General features: G+C 27.5%; 2 protein-coding genes across 2 annotated transcripts in view; one reads left to right on the forward strand and one right to left on the reverse strand.

Moving 5' to 3' along the window:
- Positions 1 to 21,205, reverse strand: part of LOC129959726 (polyserase-2-like) — an 87,955-nt gene that overhangs the window by 64,594 nt on the left and 2,156 nt on the right. The gene's annotated exons all lie outside the window — the stretch shown is intronic.
- Positions 1 to 21,205, forward strand: part of LOC129959727 (transmembrane protease serine 9-like) — a 37,452-nt gene that overhangs the window by 6,296 nt on the left and 9,951 nt on the right. Inside the window, exons 5-7 of the mRNA XM_056072618.1 lie at positions 3,159 to 3,339; positions 8,676 to 8,821; positions 15,498 to 15,651. Coding sequence (XP_055928593.1) covers positions 3,159 to 3,339; positions 8,676 to 8,821; positions 15,498 to 15,651 — 481 coding nt within the window. The remainder of the gene's footprint in view (positions 1 to 3,158; positions 3,340 to 8,675; positions 8,822 to 15,497; positions 15,652 to 21,205) is intronic.

Genomic DNA, 21,205 nt, shown 5'->3' on the forward strand with positions numbered 1-21,205 from the left:
CGAAAAATTTCTCTACCTGTACATCCATTTGAATGTGAACATAATTATTCAAAAATTCAACAAGCAAGATAAATGATATTTGGCAGATGATTTTATGAATGGAATTGTAGATATGCATCAATTTTTGGATCAAATCTGGAAAAAGACTATTTATCGGTCTTCCAGCGCACATTTGTGAACACGTTAATATAACCCATTCGTAGATGTTTAGATTACCATAGAGTATCATAAAATCACACCTGTAAATTTCTTTAAACTTGCTTTGTCTCAGTAAGTAGAGCGGCACGTGTTGCTTTGCTCATGAACGTGTTAAAATCATAACAAGGTAGAAAAATGTGATTTATCATGTGGTCTTAACATCAAAATAGCATATCTGCAACAAATTTTGGAGCTTATCAGTCAAACAGAAGAGGCTTAAAACGTATTCTTGATTTTCTTCAATATACTACGAAATTAAACACAAAACGCTTCAAATTTACCAAATTTAAGAGAAAGTAGAACGGGAGGGGGGGAGCGCTGCTGCTGGTTACTTTAACTGCTTGTGAGTTCATCATTTTGTTAGATTAGTTCTTTTTACAAAAAGAAGGGTAAATTAATGAAATAATTTCAATCCGTGTCGTTAATTTAGCTAGTTTTTAATCATTACGAAACTTAATAGTTACTTTTCCTTTTTTATTGACATTTTCAGGGAAATAAACAATAAATTGATTAATTAAAAGCACTGACAATTACATTTTTCTGAATACAATGTTTAATGCACGTATCATTGTCTTTTTAATACCACACATCAATAGTGCATTTTAAACTTTGAAGCTCAAACTGTTCCTGTCAAGTAGGCTTGGCTAGATCCTTTTTTCCTTAATAATAATGAACTCGGTAGGAAAATGTACTTTGAAAAGATAAATTTGGAGACTTGTTTCCTTCAAGAAATAATTCGAGATCAATTAAAGATTTTGCGGTGAGATAAATAAGTGAAAACCAGCCAACGGTGAACTTTGGGTACATAAGCTGTGTTTACTACTTATAAAGTGTGTTTTAAGTTGTCACTACAATGTATTATCTTCATAATAACACTCATAGCGGTGAAAAGTGAATGATACAAATCTCAAGATTTGAAAATTATCAGGTGAAGTACGAAAAGTATTGCTTAAAGCGGTGTATGTGAATATGTAATGGAAATTTAGATTTAAAATTCTACTTCAAAACAAGAAACATGTGATTTTGGTGAGATATATGGATTGCGAAAGAAATTATAGCGTGAAGATTTGAATGAAAGAAAGATCTGTATTTTATAGTTAAGATATAAAATATAAAATGTGTGATTTCAAATATGTGAATTTGATTATGTGTAATATAATGATTACGGTATCCAGGTGGGGAATGGAGTCATTATTGGTCAAAGACGATGAATTCTTGAGATATCAAAAATAGTCAACACCCATGTCAATCAGTTTAAAACATGTTAAAGATCTCTTAAGAAGCTATTCGGTATATATATGATTCTCGAAAAAATGAAATCCGCATTTCTACCCACTCTCTGGCAAGCGAACTATGTGTCATTAGAATTGCAATCACCGACAGAAGTTTCAAATGAATGTCTGCCACACCCTGAGAAAGCAACTTATCTTGTGATTAGAATAACATAAAAAAATAATCTCCATTATAAAAAAGATTATTTAGCATTGCAACAAAAATTATTATTTATATTTCGAAATTTGAATTATACTATGAATCTCCCACTTAATAAGAAAGTAGGAGAATTTTCAAAAGTGTTTGTCATTTTTAGGTGGATATGTTTCCGAAATGATGCAACCTTACTTAGTTTGTAGTTTTCGCAAAAAGGGAATTAGGTTCTATAGTCTCTTAATTAATTAATTATCATTCCAATAATAATAAATTAAATATATCTGTATTCTACCTAACAAACAGATGTTGGTTTAATATTAAGGAAGGTAAAGGTTGGTCATAAAATAAGATTCGGTGCTTGGAGACGTCTGTAGCTAAAATAAATGAACAAATTAAAATCAAATTTCATATGGACTGTGAAAGATAAATAGAAATAAATTCTCCTCACCCAGAAAAGGGCAAATATAGTGTTAGGTGAGATTTTGACACAATAGGAACGAAAACGGGTCAATAATTACATTGTATGCATGAAAAGTAGATTATACAAAATTTGACTGATGTTTGAGCCATAAAAAAGGCTCAGGTAGAAATGAATGATATACAGTATAAAACTTGTGAAAGGTTATTAGTTATTAATAAACCTTATTAGCAAGATAATACATTATTTATTATTTTATTTGTTAATTTCCCTTACTTATTTTTATGGAATTCATCATCACAGGCCTTTTGAAGTTTATATATGAATGTTGACATCCTTCCCTTCATTAATTTTAACTGCAATCGTCTTTAAACAAGGAAAGTAATTTTATGGCCACTCTTAAAGTTTTTACATTTCTAATTGTTAAGAATAAAGTTTCCATAATATTTAATTTACCGTAATTACAAAAAAATATTTTTTTACAAAATGTAACCATTATTTTTACTTATATGTTGCTGATTAAGCAGTTCAATGTATTCATTACACTAATATCTATTACAAGTATTATTCCGAAATATCTTCCTGTATAAATTCTAAATGATTATGAGTAATTTCTGTAAAATAAAGACGTACAAAAAGAGCTTTATCATATTTGATCATAATGAATATCATTTTCAAACTTAGATGGAAAAATCAATGTAAAAAAGCCATGTTGAAAACTCTTGCATTGTTAAAAAGAGAAGAATCAAATGTAACTAAAAAAAAACATTGATAAGGAAATTTCCGATCTTTCAATTTATCTTTCAAGAAATAACAGCTTAAAAAAACCAATCACACTTCTCATAAATCTATTCAAATTGACCATGTTTCATTTTCTGATCTTAATTGGAAGACTCACAACGGAAACAATTAGGAAACATTTTATCCTTTTTTTTAATTAATTCCCTGGACGTTACAGAAAAACTATACAAACTTATTAAAAATCGATTAAGTAATAATTATGAGTGTGATGTGTTGCGTGTATTGCTTATAATTCTTTTCTAATAGTTGTGTAAGCAAATTAATGTCAACGCTTTGCATTTCCTTACATTTTAATTTGTCCTCTTGTATTAAGGTCGACAGAATCAAGGTTCATCAGCAGTTCGATCCCGAGACCTTCCTGAATGACATCGCAGTGATCCACGTGAGTAAGCCTATTGCACTGAGCAGTGAAGTGAACGGCATCTGCCTTCCCCAAGTCGACCAGAACGTGACAGGTTTCGCCACCACAACGGGTTGGGGAGCTACACTAGAAGGTATCCAACTTGCACGTTTCTACTTTCTGCTTTGATCTTGTTTGTGCTTCTTTCGGTGTCGTGAAAAATGACCAGTGTCGTGAGAAAGTGAGATATCGAGTCTCAAATTGCCGTCCAAATTATTGGGCAACTTAAGTGTTTTGTTTTCAGTGAAAACCGATACCTTTTTTTTCTCGCTGATTCTCAAGGACGGTGGGAAAATTTCAAAACAAGACAATTGCGATAATAAAAGGGGAAAGTTTGTTCAGATGACTTTGCTTTGGATCTATTTCTTAAGCATAAATGTTCTCAAAAAATGACAAAAATAAAAAAGAATGTGTTTTTTATATTTAAATTTAGAAACACTTGATGATCATTAGTTTTAATGTAACTGTTCTTTAAGTTTCTGACTCATAAGAAACAGGATAAGAATAGATGATTAAGTGATCTATTGTTTCTATATAACTGTTTGTAAAAATTTAATTGCAAAAGAAAAAAAGAATTGATGATTCGAATCTAATAACGCAGCTCTTGCATTCTTATGTCTATCCGAACGTAATGATTTTCATTTTGATCAAAATATTTAGAAAAATGCGTTTTGTATTGAATAAAAGATGATTAATTTTTCCCTTAAAATATTTTGTAAGCCTCAGCACAGATAAGATTTTAAATATTTAGTTGTTTTAACTTTAATTAATGTTTCTTATTTTTAAAGAATAGTGAAATATTTTGAAAATCTGACAACAAGATAACAATATTTTACTGCAATTAATTTAGAAGACCATTAGTGGTGAGTTTTTCTGGTACAAGCCTTTAAAAAGACAGTCTAAGAATGGATGTTTAGGTCTGATAAATATATACAAGACTTTTTCTTCTGTTTAATGTATTAATATGATCGATGTGTTCTTCCAATGGAATTCATTGGATTTCATTTCCTAGAATTACATAGAAAAATGCCCTTTTTTTAATTCATGTACTGATTAATTTTTTCCCACAATTAAAAACATTCACAAAAAATTAAGATTTTAAAATTAAATTAATTAAATTTTTCCATTCATTAATTAAAATTTTCTCCGTTCATAAGGCTTGTGGCAAGTTTTAAAGTAAGACATTAATAATGAAGACATGAAGGTTGTTAATACATCTGTATTCTTAAGATTTCTCACCCTAAAAAGATATTGGAAGATTATTGGAAGACATTGGAAGATTGGATAAAATAAATGATATTTTATGGATTCTTTAATCTTGCTGAATTAAATAATCACTTTTAAAATATAAAGAAAACTCTCTCTAAAGAAATAGTATTATCTACCTTCAAAATAATGAGGCTAATACTTTATTTTCCCTAAATAAATATTTTCAAATGTTTCGAAGCATTTCATTTGGTACTGAAACGAAATATTAAATCTAATTATATATTTCTGATATTCTCTTTTTTTGGTGTAAAGAAATCTGTTTTCATTTTTGTTATGCCTTGAATATATATATATATATATATATATATATATATATATATATATATATATATATATATATATATATATATATATATATATATATATATATATATATATATATATATATATATATATATATATATATATATATATATACAAAAGTATTAGAATCAAGTTAATAGGAAAAACAAAAATCAAATAAAAATTAAACCAAAAAAATTATTAAAAAAATATTAAAAAAAGAATCCGGATTCTTTTTTTAATATTTTTTTAATAATTTTTTTGGTTTAATTTTTATTTGATTTTTGTTTTTCCTATTAACTTGATTCTAATACTTTTGTATCAATTCATCTGTGTTTTAGAAGTAGCTGCAATTGCGCTCTCTAAATACTATGAAGTTCCTTTTTGGTTTTAGTTTAAATAGGTAATAAATTTTAGTTGCGATTGCGAAACTGTTTTGTTTCGTTTTCATTTTAGTTTCGTTTTCAAACTTTTTTTTACTTTAGATTGGTTATATATATATATATATATATATATATATATATATATATATATATTGCGTAAGTTATATAATCACGGGAGCAAGTTTCATTTAAGGCTGTTCATTAAATCTACTGAACTCAAATTATAGATATAACGATGAACTGAATGACTAAAGTATGTATCCTATTAATTTAGAGTGCTTGTGACTTGAAAAAAGGTATCTCTAGATACATTTTTCTCAAATAATTTTATTTAGTTAAAAAGAAATTTTTCTCTTTTAATATAATTTTTCTTTTATATTTGACGAATTCATTCAAATCAAGAAGTCGTGGTGATTTGACGAGAAGATCGCAGTAAGACCAAATTCGACACTCACCCGTCTAATTCTGACGAAGATTCGCCTTTTTTTTTTTTTTTTTTTTTTTACATACTTGCTTTATGTTTTTAAGTCCATCATGATTCAAATTCCTTCTGCAGATGCTGTGTGGAAGTTGGGAGGGGGGCGTCTGCTTAAGTGTTATTCTTTTCAGCTGAAAGTGGATTAAATATTGGAGACTATAATAATCCTTAAATAAATTTAAAAAAGAGGTATATGCAAACTAAACTAATTCCTTAAAAGTAATATTAATGCAAAGAAAATGAAAATTTTTAAAAGGAATGGAAGAAGAAGGAACGAGCTCAGAGAATTAGTTAAAAATGCTTTTAAACTTTACTTCTGTATAGCGCTGAAATTTATTTTTTGGGGATATAATTTTAATGAATAACTGATTAATAAATTTCAATTTACTGGGATTTCGATACATTTTCGTTTTTAAATTAAATGGCTTAAAACAATGCTCAAATAAATAACCTAGATATTCACAAAACATTTAATAGTTTTTTTTTTTTTTAATTTTTTTAATTGAAAAAGTTTTTGACATATTTAGAACATATCCGAATATGTTTCCGAGTATAAAAAATACTAGTTTCTTAAAATAAATGATAAAATTAATACGTTATTATTTAAGAAACAGCAAAGAATTTTGTAAGACAGCAAAATGCATCAAATTTTGGGAGAAAATGGATTTCGACAAGAAAATCATATTGCAAATATTAATATGGTATATGTAAAACTAAATAATAATGAATGTTTCAATGAAAAAGAGTAGCATTGTCTTATTTTAAAAATTAACATATTTTAATTCTTTAGATAATTTATTTTTGAAGATGGTTTACAGATTCCAGGTTGAAGAGTATTTATATTCTCATCTTAGAAAAGCACTTGAAAATTTTGTGAAACTCCAAAAAACAAGAAAAACTGTGTAAAGATAACTTTTTATCTTATCATTTTACGTATTAACTTGACCTTCAATTTAAGTACTGATAAAAATATTTGATTGAGCATTTCAAAGGTGATTATCAGATTATCTTTTCAACATTTCGAAAAAGAGTAAACTGATTTCAAGAGTTAAATGAACTTGGAACTTGCTAAACGCTAGCTACACAAATGTTGGTAACTTAGTAACTGGACTGTCGGTAACTGAATATCCACAAAGTCCATATGTAATTCAAAATATTTGTAGCTTCGTTAGCATATGTGACAGAGAGAATCTGCAAACAAAATATTAAAAATCGTGTTATATTTGGGAATTTTTTTGTTGTTGTCTTTATGGAAATTTAGAAATTTTACTTAAAAACAATTTGTTTTACAGAATTATGTTTTATCTATGATTTCACAACAGAAAAAAAAACAGTTACTTTAAACAGTATTAAACATTTACTTTTAATTTTCCCTTACATTTGGATATGGAATCCCTGTGTAGTAGTATTTCTTACACATGACAATGCATTTTTTTGAACAGCAGTTATAGATTTCAAATCTACCAACTTAAGAATTGAATTTCTAATTCAAATTTCAAAAAACGTAGATACATCAATTTTTTAACATTTTTGCATATTCTTTTTATAGTATATATATATATATATATATATATATATATATATATAAGTTATAACTAATTTAAATTGCTGATTATCTTTAAATACACTTTATATCTTCAATGGGGGAAAATTGCGCCTTAATTTTTATCAGGATAATTCGAAACTCTCTTTGGCTTTCTAAAATTTAAATATAAAATCTTTAATTAAAAACACCTAACATTTATAATAGGTGTAACATAGATGTGATTACCATTGTGAAAGGGAAAACTTTAGAAATATCCATGAATAATGTAGATTTTGTAAAAAATTATCTAACCATAACCAAGTACAGTTGATGAATCCAGATTTAAAAAAAAAAATTATATACAAGATTTGAGGTGGATTCAAGTGAATCAAAATTCAACAAAGTTCAGTAGCTTAATAAATTTTTATTTTTACTTGATTGCAGTGTACTGCAGAAAAAAAAATATTTTGGAAAAAAACTTCACCAAATAATTTTTTTCAACACTTGGAATCTCTGTTCTGTAATAAAAATGGTTATTTCAAGAAATTCTTTCAATAAGAGTCACTAATAAGCTAAAGATGTGGAATTTTTTGTACTATTTAAAAAGTGTTAAAAGCGTTTACAAGAAATGTCATACAAATTTTAATTCGTAGGAAATGTATGTACTTTTGTAATTGACCAACATTTTAGAATGAATACAATCTTTAATACATGCAAATAACCAACCGATGAAACAGGAACATCAATTTATTTGCTCAAAACAAAGGGAAAAACATAAAAGCGTATTTTTATGTTCTTTAGATTTAGTTGAATCCATGGAATAAGTTTCCTTTCTTCACCACAACAGTACAAAGATGTGCAATATTCGCAGTACTTTACAGTATCCTAAAACATCGTTTTTTACTTCAATATCTGTGGCACTTTACGGATTGCAGATCTCTTTTCCATATTTATTTGTAATTAAATGCCGCCGACAAAATCTTAGTTTAAAACCAAAAGAGAAAGCAGACTGACAAACTCTTTATTCTTGCTCAGATAATAAATAAAAAATAAAGCCAACATTTGTTGTGATAAGAATTTATAGCAAGAATACAATAAATGTGTTGTTAATAACTTTTGGTAAACTATTGACTTCATCCCGTCAATATTGGGCACTTTTCAGTAACTGTTTAGATTCTTATATAAAGAAGTGAATTATCAGTTAATAGTATAGAATTATTTTAATACAATTAAATGCCATAATAATATAATATTATTTATTTAACTCAATCTATAATAATGTAGATCTTGAATTTGTACGAAATAATTGACACCTGATTTTTACATCGTCCCATGCAAGAAAGTTAATTATGCTCAAAGAAGCTGATTTATGATGAATTGCATTTTTTATTTTAGGCATTTAAATTGTAAGCATTAAAACGACGGATGTGCATTTTATTATAGTAATAAATAAAAATAACATTTATAACATTTCATTTACAATTATGGTTTAGATGGAGATATGTCAAGCATTCTACAGTCAGTAGAGATTCCTCTAATACCTCAAGAAAAATGCCTTGAACTTTTTGGTCCTGGAAATTATTTTATTCCTGAGATGCTATGTGCTGGAGAGTTAAAAGGTGGAGTTGATTCTTGTCAGGTAAATACTTTATTTCGTACTTATTAATACATCATGACTATGAAAAGGAAAACTTAAATCTCAATTATATATATATATATATATATATATATATATATATATATATATATATATATATATATATATAATTTAAAAAAATCTGAAAGTTCTGCTTGTTCGTACTTTAAAATAGCGAATCTTCTTTTAAAATCTTCCATGAAATTAATGAGTAAATTGCATTTGTAAACAGCTAGTTGCGCGTTTAAAAAAATTGTATTCTTGTTTTTTACATTGTGGAGTAATTACTAATTATCTTGTCTAATTTAAATTTTATATGTGAATAGAAATTTGTTTTAAATAAGATCATTAAGTTAAACTTGGTTCAAATAAAAAATGAAATGACTTAAAAGGTGGATAATTTTATACTATCTATGTTGATCATTCAAGTATCTAATTTTCCATTTTAAATATTTTTTTCGGTCTGGATGTAAATGTGTAATGTCTTTTCATAGACTTGTTCTTTTTGCCAGTAAGAAATTTCACATGTAACTAGCAAATTGAAACATCAATTGTTGCATAAATTTTAAAACTTCCACAAATAGAGTCACGTGTTCTTTCTTTCGCAAATTATTAATTACTTAAAAAGAAAAAAACATTTGTAGTAGCAATAAATTTAGAAAAGTTATTCTAAAAGTAAAAATTTCAAATTTATAATATTTTCTGTCTGTCTTAACCGGCTGTCTATTTAAGGCTGATTGCATGCTCAGCCTATGAGTCTTTTAGGGTAAACCTATATGAATATTTATAGAGCTTTTGTGATATTCATAACTATTGTTATCAGCTGGGTACTTACATGAATGAAGGGAATGAAAGACCATTTGAATTTGAAACGAAGTTCAGTGGGTATTAGGGGTAAATTTGACTATATAACTACCAGGTTTGAAAACATTCAGAATCTGACCATTATATAATTAAAATATAATTTATATGTTTAAAAATAAAGATTATCGCATTAAAATAATAAACTAAAAATTAAATGCTTGAAATTAAAAAAGGATTTCAGATTTAATTATATTTTTTTTATTAAAATTTAAACAATGTTCGTAGAATTTTATGTAAAGGAATGATAATTTGGCTAAATGTACTATTGACTAAATGCTCTATCAGCCAAGTGTGAAGAACTAACAAAACTAAAATATTGTTTATATATTTAAAAACAAAGATCACTACATTAAAATAATGAACTAAAAATTAAATGCTTACAATAAAAGTATAATTTCAGATTTAATTAAACTTTAAACAATGTTTGTAGAAATTAATAAAAACGAACGATAACTTGGATAAATGATTACCAACTAAATGCCCTATCAGTCAAGTGTGAGGAAATAACAATTTTTCTTTGTACGAAACTTAGCAAAATGAAGAGGAAATAGTTTGAGTATATAACAATTGGTCACCAGATAAAATCTTACTAAGGATTTATTGTAAAAATCTTACTAAGGATTTATTGTATTGTCTTCATTCAAATTCATAACAGATTTGATATAAAAGATATTCATGGAAATTCATTAAAGATTTATGATAAAAGATATTAAAAAAAATCGTAAAATGTGCCTTATAAAAGATAATCAAGGAAATTCGTTAAAGAGTTGCAATAAAAAAAGGAAATTCCTAAAGATCTTGTCATGAAAGATATTGAATGATAAGAAAGCCAGATACTCAAAACTTTCTCAATTTAAATTGATTGCCACTCAAAGAAAAGTCAACAGTTTTATTCAGTAACAGGCTTTGGGTTTGAAATAATACATGTTCTTTCTCAGAAACGTATTGAAGTGATAAGTCCTCTTATCACTTCAATTCGGAGCGCTTGAGTACGTTTGATCATAAGAAGAAAAAAAAGATTTGATGAATTTTATTCCATTTAAAAGCAGAAAGGCTAGAAAATAGAGATTCAATTTATCAAACATAACTTTGGTAGATAAAAATTGCTTTGAGCAGCATAACTTCAGTTTAAAAATGTTTAACGAATGGTTATGATATGTATCGTTGGACTTCCTAGTGTATCAGATATGAAAAATCAAAATTTTGCTCATATTGGTTTAATTATTTAAAAATTTCCGAATTAAGTGCCAAAATTGCAATAACCTGCACTTCTTTTATTTCTTTTTAATATTTCTTACCGAATTTTTTTAATTAAAACCATTATATATTTTTTATTTAATTTACGAACAAACAAGTCTTATATACAGAGAATTTGCTATATATTTCCATGTCTTGTATGTTAAACGAAAAATCCGAATGAAAGTCTAATTAGTTCTCATTTCAGCCAAAAATAGATAAACGCTGCTCTCAATGGAATATAAGAATAATTAACAGGAAAGGGGATTTTTTGATATGTCTAAGAATTTCAGTATTTAAAAGAGTCATCATTTAATAATCTGTCAAAGTAGCAACATATTAGAAAAAGATAGAGCAGAAAAAAGGAAAATAAAACGGTTCAGATAAACAGAAAATAGTAATATAAAATCAAAATAAACATAAAAGTTGACATAAAATTTAAATAACAGAAATAGCAACGTAACATAATACGTAAAATATTGATTCTCGGTTTATAATTAAATAATTTGTAAAAAGTAAATTGGTGTGAAACTTCCAGGTATCCGGTAATTAACATAAGAAAAAATAATATTAATATAAATTTCAAAAAATCAAAGGCCAATGCGAAAGAAAAAATATTTTTTTTAAGTTGAATTTTGAAAAAAATGTCAAAACTTTTGGCTTTAAATAATTGTCATTTGTAAACATACTGAATAATTCGGGGATTACCTCTGAACATTTCCCTCACATTCTAATTTAAAATTCAACAACGAAATTTTATTTTCAAGTGATTCCTTCTTGCATTTGTTTCTAAATTCTACAAGTAAATATAATTTGTAATTGTTACAAATTTCCCTCATGATAAAGCTCAAATGTGTTGAATTCCCATCAACGCGGAAACGCCGGGAAGGAACGAAAAAAAATCTAGAACAAGATAAAGCATCGTAAACTTTACACATTTGCTGTTTTTATTTTCTCTATCGCTATGTAAAGCATGTGATTATAGGTGCAATCTAGAAACAAATCTGTAAATAAACTTTAAGCAGTAGAAAGAATGATTTAACACAAAAAAATACCTTATTTGTTGAAATTATAACTGATGTTTGCTTTTTGTAAAAGCATAGTGAAGTATGGTCAAGCATAAAAAAATCAAGTTAAAAGTATAGTCAAGTATTGGTGTATATATATTGAGGAAATTATAAAATGGAGGAAAGTTTCAGTGTCGTCAGTTGCATTTTTCTGCACTTCCAGCAGTAAATTGTATTAATCAGTGTGTATTATAGTCACAAATCTTTTTGATCTGATCATCGCACTGTTTGATAAAAGTATACCACTGTAAATTTGTTCTAAAACAAAATTTCTTTATTTCAAAAATGTGATATCTAAAAGAAATCAATAAAATTCACACACTCTGATGACATTCATACATATTATCTTATAATTGAGAAATGAATTTAATATGTTTTAGTAACATATTAATAGGCTTCATATGTTACTATTTAATTACGTTTTCTGAAATTTTTGTTTTACTCTAATTTTGAAACTCTAAATTAGAAAAATTAGAATTACTATTACTAAAAAAACATTTTGTCTATCCTGACTTCGAAAAAATTAAACTTTGTATAAAGATAGTTTTCCATATTCTTTGCATGTTGATTAAATAAATTTAATTAAGTTGATTTTTAAAAATATATTTTTATTAGTGTAGTAAAAAGTTAAAATATTCTTACTTTAATTAGATTGTACATTTTTAATTTATCCCTTTAATTTGTTTGTACATTTTAATTTATCCCTTTAATTAGTTTGTACATTTTTAACTTTTAATTTATCCCTTTAATTAGTTTGTACATTTTTAACTTTTAATTTATCCCTTTAATTAATTTGTATAATTTTTAACTTTTAATTTATCATTTTGTACATTTAAAATTTTTAATTTATAATTCATTATTAAAAATATAATGGAATATTGATAAAAGTTTTTCTCGAGTTATCTTCTTGATAATGCTACTCATATGGAATCAACATTTTATTAAATTAATTAACCAGCGGGGGGGACAATCGTCCCACGATGCCAATTAATGCACCCAGTTCTCACGCACAGCAGAACTTTAAAGAAATAATGTTTCGAACCTGGAACCTTCCAGCTCCGATGCCCATTTCTTAATTCTATGCCATCTTATCCATCATAGACACCAGAAAGTGGTATGGAAAAAAAATCCACTGAATAATGATTTTATACATAATTTGAATAACAACATAATTATTCAAAATACAATAACTATTTCCCTTTCCATTAGTGCATATATTTTGTGAGGACCTTGGTCACAATTCTCCATGTAAATTATGTCCACTAGAATGAACACTAACATTTCCGGATTATTAGAGATCTTTACACTTCAGTCCACATAAGGTCGGGAAGTACAGGCTTAATTGATTATGTAAATAGTATGATAATTTTTTTCGTATACAGAGTTAGAATTGCTTAATTCGCGTTTCGGTTGTATGAATCAGAAAGGATAGAAAAGAATCAAAAATATCAAAATAATTATTTTTTATGAATATTTAAAAAAAAAAAAAAACTTGAGAATGTGTAATTTCTCCTTTTGAAAAATACGGAAGTCATAATTTTTCATTTATTCTTTTATTCTGTTATTAGAATATATATATATATATATATATATATATATATATATATATATATATATATATATATATATATATATATATATATATATATATATATATATATATAATGATTTAATGTTCTCGTATTGATGGGACACGTAATCTTGTGGTATAATCTGCTAGCTCAAGTGTTTTCCTTGTTGGATGAACATGATTCAAAATTATATTAGGTGTATTCCCACGCAAAGAAATCCAAATGTCGCTTCAAAACTGAACTTAATTTAACAAATGAATTCTTCCATTCCAAATCAGAATAAATCTAGCAATTACTTCATTTTTGTTAAGAGTCTAGTTAACATGAAATAATAAATAGACCATTTAGCTTTACGAACAGAACATCTTTTTTCATTTCAGTATGAACTTTTTTTTTTGTTTTTGTTTCCGATGTCACTTGATTTTTTTAACAATTTTATAAGGACATCAATATTTTACGATGTCGGCACTTTTTAATAATCACTTCGAGTATCTGCTTAAAGTTCATAATCTTATAAACGCATTGCATTATTTGGATTTGGGACATCACTTTTTTGTAAATTTCTTAAAACAATGCTAGTTTAATGAATAATTCAAATGAAAAACTAATAATTTGAATTTCTTTCAACCATTATCGATAACATCTTTCTTATCCTTTAGATTCAAACGCCATCTAGATCTCTCTATATAATTTTGGGGTCCTTACAGGATATTTTTTTCTGCCAAAATGCTCCCAATTAGTAATTAAATATGGCAACATTTGATAAAATTTGCCAAACAATTGTGTTAAATTGTTTACCGACTTATGATTAATTTAAAATATTTTTCTGCCTTAGATTTTATATAAAAATTTATTCAAAATAAAAGAATTTTAATTTAAATATTAAGGGTTTACTTTATCTATGCCCCAAAGAAGCATACTTATAAGTACACTGCAAGGAAGTGAAAGAACAGGAAGAAAAACTACAAGGCCCAATTTTAAACGCAGAAATGTTAAGTACAAAGTTCACGTTCTACCGATAAAAAGATAAAATGGTTAAACCAACAAGATTTGTTATTTCTTAAAACATAAATGAGATATAATGTTTCATTCGAATAGAGAGAGCATTTCAAAGGTCTTGGTGTAAGATTTAAGTCGTGATATAACATATCCAGAAAAGCATTAAATCGAATAGTTATGCTCTATAATATTTGTTGTGCGCAGATGCAATGAAATCTTAGAATGATAGAGACGGAGTGAAATAAAACTGACGAATTTTGTGGAATGTGTTGCATGGAAACAAACTGTAGAAAATACTCAAAATTTGCAGCCGCCAGTGTTGGTGTTCACATCCACGTTTCTTGATGTAGGCGTAGTGATTTGCAACATCTGCTGTCTATTCGCTATTTTTCAGACTGCAGCTGCAGCTGAATGGCAATAATATCCTGACCAAAGTTGACGGCATTTCCATTGTAGATGAGGCTCACTATATAAACCCATTAGAAAATCAATACATTAAGAATAGGGTGAAGACATTCAATGGAACCATTCAAAATGGAAGACAACCTACGGCACTGTACCAGTTAATTAGGATCATGGATACTTTGGAATTTCGTGCTCATATAGAAGAGACTTCAAAGTTTGTAATAAGAATTTTAAAATATCCCATATTACAAACATGAATTAATTCTATTTAGTGATAGATTTAATAACAATTTTTATCACTCGGGGAATCAAAGGCATATGTTCAGTCGTAATATTGAGTCACGATCGAAAGAGATTTAAGAAGTTCGATCTAATATTCTAAATATTCAATCATGTGATTCATTTGATTGTTCGTAAAACATTATTGATTACTTTCGTAAAATTATTAGCTACATATTATTTATTAATCTCAATTCATTCTGTGCATTTTTAGTAAGGCTAGTAATTTTCCTTAAAATTATTATTCATTTTTTTCAGGGAGATTCTGGTGGTCCTCTCATACAACAACAGAATGGACGCGCCGTTTTGATTGGCGTCGTTTCTTGGGGTGTAGGATGTGCGCGTCCTGGATTTCCAGGAGTGTATACCAGAGTATCGCACTACATAGACTGGATCCAGAGAAATACTGATTGAAAATAAAAATTTTATTGCACAAACAAAAAAAAATGCTTTTTGAATCTTTTGTCAAAAAAACCTGAATAAAAGAGATTTATTGCTTTGTATGATAAGATCACCTACTTTTCATTCTACATGTTTTTTCTGCATCTCTTTCTTTCAAAATTTATTTACGTGTGCTTGTAAATGTCGAACAATGCTGGGTCATAAACAAAATTATCCTAAATATTTTTCATTTATAAAGACTCGAAGAACACATATTCTAAAACATTGACTCTTCGGATACGCTAGTCAAGAAAGTATATTCAGGACAAGATGCCTGTTAAAAGGAATTACGCATTTTTGTTCATAAAACTGATCCTGGTTGTTGTAGGTTCGTAAGTTTTTTCTTTCATAAATTATGTTTTAGAATGATTATTTACCTATAAAAATTCTGCTTTCATGAATCAGAGATGAATTTTCAATATGTTGCCGTTAAGAACGGATATTTTTGTTAGTAAATATGCTCGTAAATTCATTATTTAACACATGAATTAAACCATTATATATCCTTTATTGTGAATAAGTTATTGCTAGAAATAAATGCCGTTTTTACTAGGACTTTAGCAGATAAAAATAGTGTTTTTTTTAATTTGAATATTTTTTATTCTTTTTAAAACATTCATTGCTTTCTTGGTTTGCTAAATCAGTGGATTGTGAAATAATAATTATCGAACAATCTTCACATTATAAAGCAGCTCTTTAAAATATTTCAAATAAAAGTAGTTAATTCAATTTTTTTTTTCTTTTTTAATGAAATAAATTTTCAAGCTCCATTTTAATATATTCCAGTCGCCATTATTTACCTTTAATCAATCTCCAAATACTTCATTATTAATAACAAGAAGAATATTTGTAAAAGTTAAATCTTTTCGATCTTTCGGTTTAAAAAAGCTTTAAAACTCTAGCTGTCAAAACGCTTTTTTCTACGAATTACATAAGAAACCATGCAATATACTTTTTTAAAATCAATTGTTATTTCAGAAACAGAAATCATTCAACCAGCAACAACTGGTACAAAGTACTGAATAACCTAAAATTAATTGAGAAATATTTTGTTCTGATCGTTGTATTTCAAAATGTATTCACTCAATCAGTAAGGTGTGTTTTCATTTTATTTACTTTGGAATCATAGTACTGAGAATATCTTCAAGAAATTAAATGCAGAGAGTAATACTGAGTAACTCTTATATTTCTGGAAGTAATATTATTATACTGAGATAGCAAATTATGATTATTTTTCCTCGAAATTTCATCTAGTATTTAGAAATATTCTCAATGATATCAACTGCTTATACCATGCTAAACAGGAAAGGAAATAATATATTGAAGAGCTACTGTTTATTAGAAGGTATTTTTCTAGCACCAGTTGTCTATGAATATTGCAAAATAGTGTTGATTATTATATAATATTTACGAAATCCCCAATATTCCATGTCATAAACATCTTTGCAATTAGACCTTTAAAAAATACCTACATTATTCGACTTGTAATAAACTCCGAAATTCGTGAAGACTCTCATGAATTGAATATTTGTAAGTTAGATCTCAATAAGTGGAAAATGTTACTTTCAAAGAACATTTCAGAAACATATCTAGCTTGATAGTCCGTTCGAAGATCAATTCTGGTTTTCGTTATAATTCCTTTATGTATTAGTTCTTATAAAATGCATGCGTAAAATTGACTGAAGCACAACATTTATTGTAAAATTACATTTACGGCTTAGAACTTTTCGATGTGTAAAAGTTGTTCATGTAGTTTAAAAAGTTTGTTTGATAAATGTATTAGAATTAGTTAATTTTGCGTTTTAGCTCTATACCAACATTTTCCTTTTTGTCCCAAAACTAGTCTGAACTCTGATACGGCAAAAGCATAAAATTAAATTAAAATTAATATTTAATTATGGATAGCACTTTACAGAATTTTCGTCGTTTCAAACGTTACATATTTTTTTACCTGATTCTTATCCCGATGTCGGTCGCAAACATTTCTAGCTTGAACAATAAGAATCGTAAACTAGTAAATTTTTTATTGCTCATTCCATACCTATAATAGAATAAACAACTCTATTAGAAGGTATTTAATTCCTTGAATACTGATGTACATAAACTGAAGAGATTAAATTAAACTAAAAGGCATGATACTAACAAAAAATGACAGCTACTACTAAGGTATTATGAAAACTTCGAGCTTTGAAAAATTACTATTATGAGGAAGTCAACATCTCCTATGATCAGCGTTTCTCAACACTTCTATTCAACTTACTGAATAATAATTGAAAGATACTGAACAAACACGGATTGCCAATGTTTGTCCTTAAAAACAGCAATCAAATTTATAAAGAATAAAAGAGAAAGAAGTACTTCACAGATTAAAGTTAAATAAATAATTTAACGCATCACAATTCAATATTTTCATCAGAAGTATGCGGAAAAATCGGTTTATGAGATTCATTATTGGATATATATTGCAAACAACGGGTAGTAAAGAAGAGTGGGAAAATTTCGCGCAGTTAAGGAAGTTTTGTAATAGTAAATTTAGTAATGACTTTCCGCTGAGTGATTTTCAATACTCATTAAATGCAGCCATTTAATGCAATGTGATAACAGGGGTTTTTTTTTATCTAACCCATTAAAAAAAAATTTTTAGTCAATTATTTTCTAAGAAGTGCATGTGCGCGGAGTTACTTTGTATGACGGTCAATTCCTAGCACTGAGTGAGGGAATTTTTCGCATGTGGCTTTAAGCTGAAATTTTGTGAATTATGATCAAAACATTGTTTTTATGAACCCTATAAAAACAATATAAATTTTAATCCAGTTTGATCTAAAATTTGAATATTTTAATAAAAAAAAGGAATGATTTGTTAAATAACGAACATTATTAAACGAATCTGAAGTAACAAAGTTAAAATTAAGATAGCTTTCACATCCTCAACAATCTTTATGAACTTAATTAGAGAAAATTTATTAATTAAACTTATTACCATCTTTGTAATTTTCAATGCTTGAATTTTTGCAGTCTTGAAAGCACAAAGGACGATGGCGTCATTTACCGTTTGCAGGGATATTAAGACGCTTGAATGTTTCAATCCTTTTTGCTGATATATTTTCACGCCTTTTACACCACTATTGTTCGGTCTCGTAGATTCATTTTTCTATTAATTTGCGCTTTTTAAAAACTGTTTATAAATTTTTAGATAGTTATTAATTTTCTCTTTGTTATAATCATCGATAAGGTTAATGCTTGTCGATTTGGTTTTTTTAATGATATGGGCAGAGTGCATTTAAGAAATAATGTCAACCAATCCAAACCGGATATTGTTACTTATTCATTGAAATCAATCTGTGTTGATTGGGTGAAGCGAAACTGTACAACAATTTTTCAGTGCCTACAAAATGGTACGGCTAGCTTCAGAGTATGCTGAAGGAGCTCTTGTTTTGAGAAAAATAAGAAAATCGGCTTTCTTGTAAAGTGATTTTCCAAAATATTTGATTGAAAAAATGTGTCTCGTGTAAGAAGGCTTCAGAAATTCCAAGCGTTTTTCCGCTTTCCTGTTAAACAACTACAATAACTGCTGTTAATTGAACTTGGTTCCAAGATCCCTCATTAGTACTTTTCAAATTTCGAGGTACCTATTAAATATATTAGGTACTCATTAGGAAAAGGATTTTTAATATGGAGTAATACCGCGTACTTATTTTTATACGTAATAATAACACGCACCAAGTGCTTTATTGCAAAGAATTACTCCACTAAGCGTACATTCATTTCAATTTTTTTGATTAAAATTCGCTAAATTGACCCAATGAATAGCCTATTGTATTAGAAACGCTGAGTCCCCAAATATTTGCGGGTGGAAAATGGTTTTATTTCTTAGAAAAAGAGTCTTAACTTAAAAACTGGAGACCTGAAATTATAAGGGAAACGACGATTTCTTTCAATATCTCCGAATTCTCTAATAAAAAAGAATAATTAGTTGATAAGGAGACACATTCACCCTTCCATAATGTAGGCATATTGCCCAAGATCATTTCCCGCGAAACAGCATTGCGCGGAATTGCTCATTGCTCAAAATTATCCCACTCTCTCCCCTACCTAGTATACCAATTTCGTGTTTGAATAGAATTATTTGATTAGAATTAGGTAGAACAAAGAAAGGAGGTATCAGTATAAATTCTATTTATTATAAGAATTAATGTTTTGTATAGAATGGATCAAGAAAAAACATTTCTGCCCTACTTCTTTAATAAATAGACAAGAAGATAACTCATTTTTCTTATACATTTTAATCCCGGAAATTATAGAGTTAAGTTTTCATATACTTTATAAATGATTTAAGATACAGCCACAAAGATAAGTGTTAGTGTTTAAGTATTTAAGTCCTGGATACTTGTGTAGCATATTAAGAGTAAAGATTGATTAATGATCCTTTCCGGGTAGTACCTTCCTACAGCATTGGGTGCACCGTAATAAAACCTATTGTCCAGGAAACAAAAATTCGCCTGCGTGGTCGATACGTTGCAGAGGAGGATGTTTCATTGTAAATAAACGTAATAAAACAATATAAAAATCCAAAAAACAAGTGTGGCAAATCATGTACGTGCGTGAAACACACGGCTTTGCTCGATGGTTTTTCATACATTCTTATAAAATTATTATAAGGATGTAACCAATAAATTCCAAAGCGATGATTTTAACAAAAATAATTACTCAAAATAAATTAATAATTTTTTTTTGTAATTACTAAGGTTACTTCCAAAAATCAGACACTATGATATTTTTTAAGTTTCTAGATATGTGTGACATTATTTTTTTAGGATAAACATTTTTTTTTTAAATAAAACACGAATTATAAGCAAAAAAGCGTGTGTTTTTTTTACCATTTGAACTCTGATAACCTTTTATTCTTGCTTTGAAATTCCATATCTTAATCAAAAAATGTCATTATTATTTGTTGAAACTGTGGCTTATCAGGAGATGGACAATAGAGTATAAATGTCCTATAGACACAAATCTGAAAGGGCGAGTTCAACCAATATTTTAGTGTTTTTCCCTGTTTTTAAAAGCCAAAACGCGAAATGTCCTGGTCTCCATTTATCCTCGCTTGAATGTCTAAAATCTTAACTAATCTAATAGCATAATTAGTCAAATACCAAAAAATAATCAAAAGACGGAAGCTCGACCTCCTGTCACAGCAATTTGTCGCAGTAGTTTAAGGTGACTGAAGCGTGTTCGCCGTGATAATGAAAGGATGAATGATTTTGTTTTACCTGGGTCCGTCACCTTAACACAAGAAAAAGCATACGGAAAACCGAAGTTCTATATCTTTACAGGGAAAAAAAATCTTGTGAAATCTGAGGAAGCAAATTTAAAAATTTCAGACTTTGTTTGTTCGTCTACTTGCATGACGATATTTGTTTTCTTTACTTTTTTTATTTTATAACTTAAAACTATAAACGACTTTAACTTTTTAAAAATATTTATTCACAAGAAAAAACGGGAACCATTTGATCGTTTTGTAGACAATT

Source organism: Argiope bruennichi, chromosome X2 (assembly GCF_947563725.1).
Source record: "Argiope bruennichi chromosome X2, qqArgBrue1.1, whole genome shotgun sequence".
In the NCBI taxonomy this organism is placed as follows: Eukaryota; Metazoa; Arthropoda; class Arachnida; order Araneae; family Araneidae; genus Argiope; species Argiope bruennichi.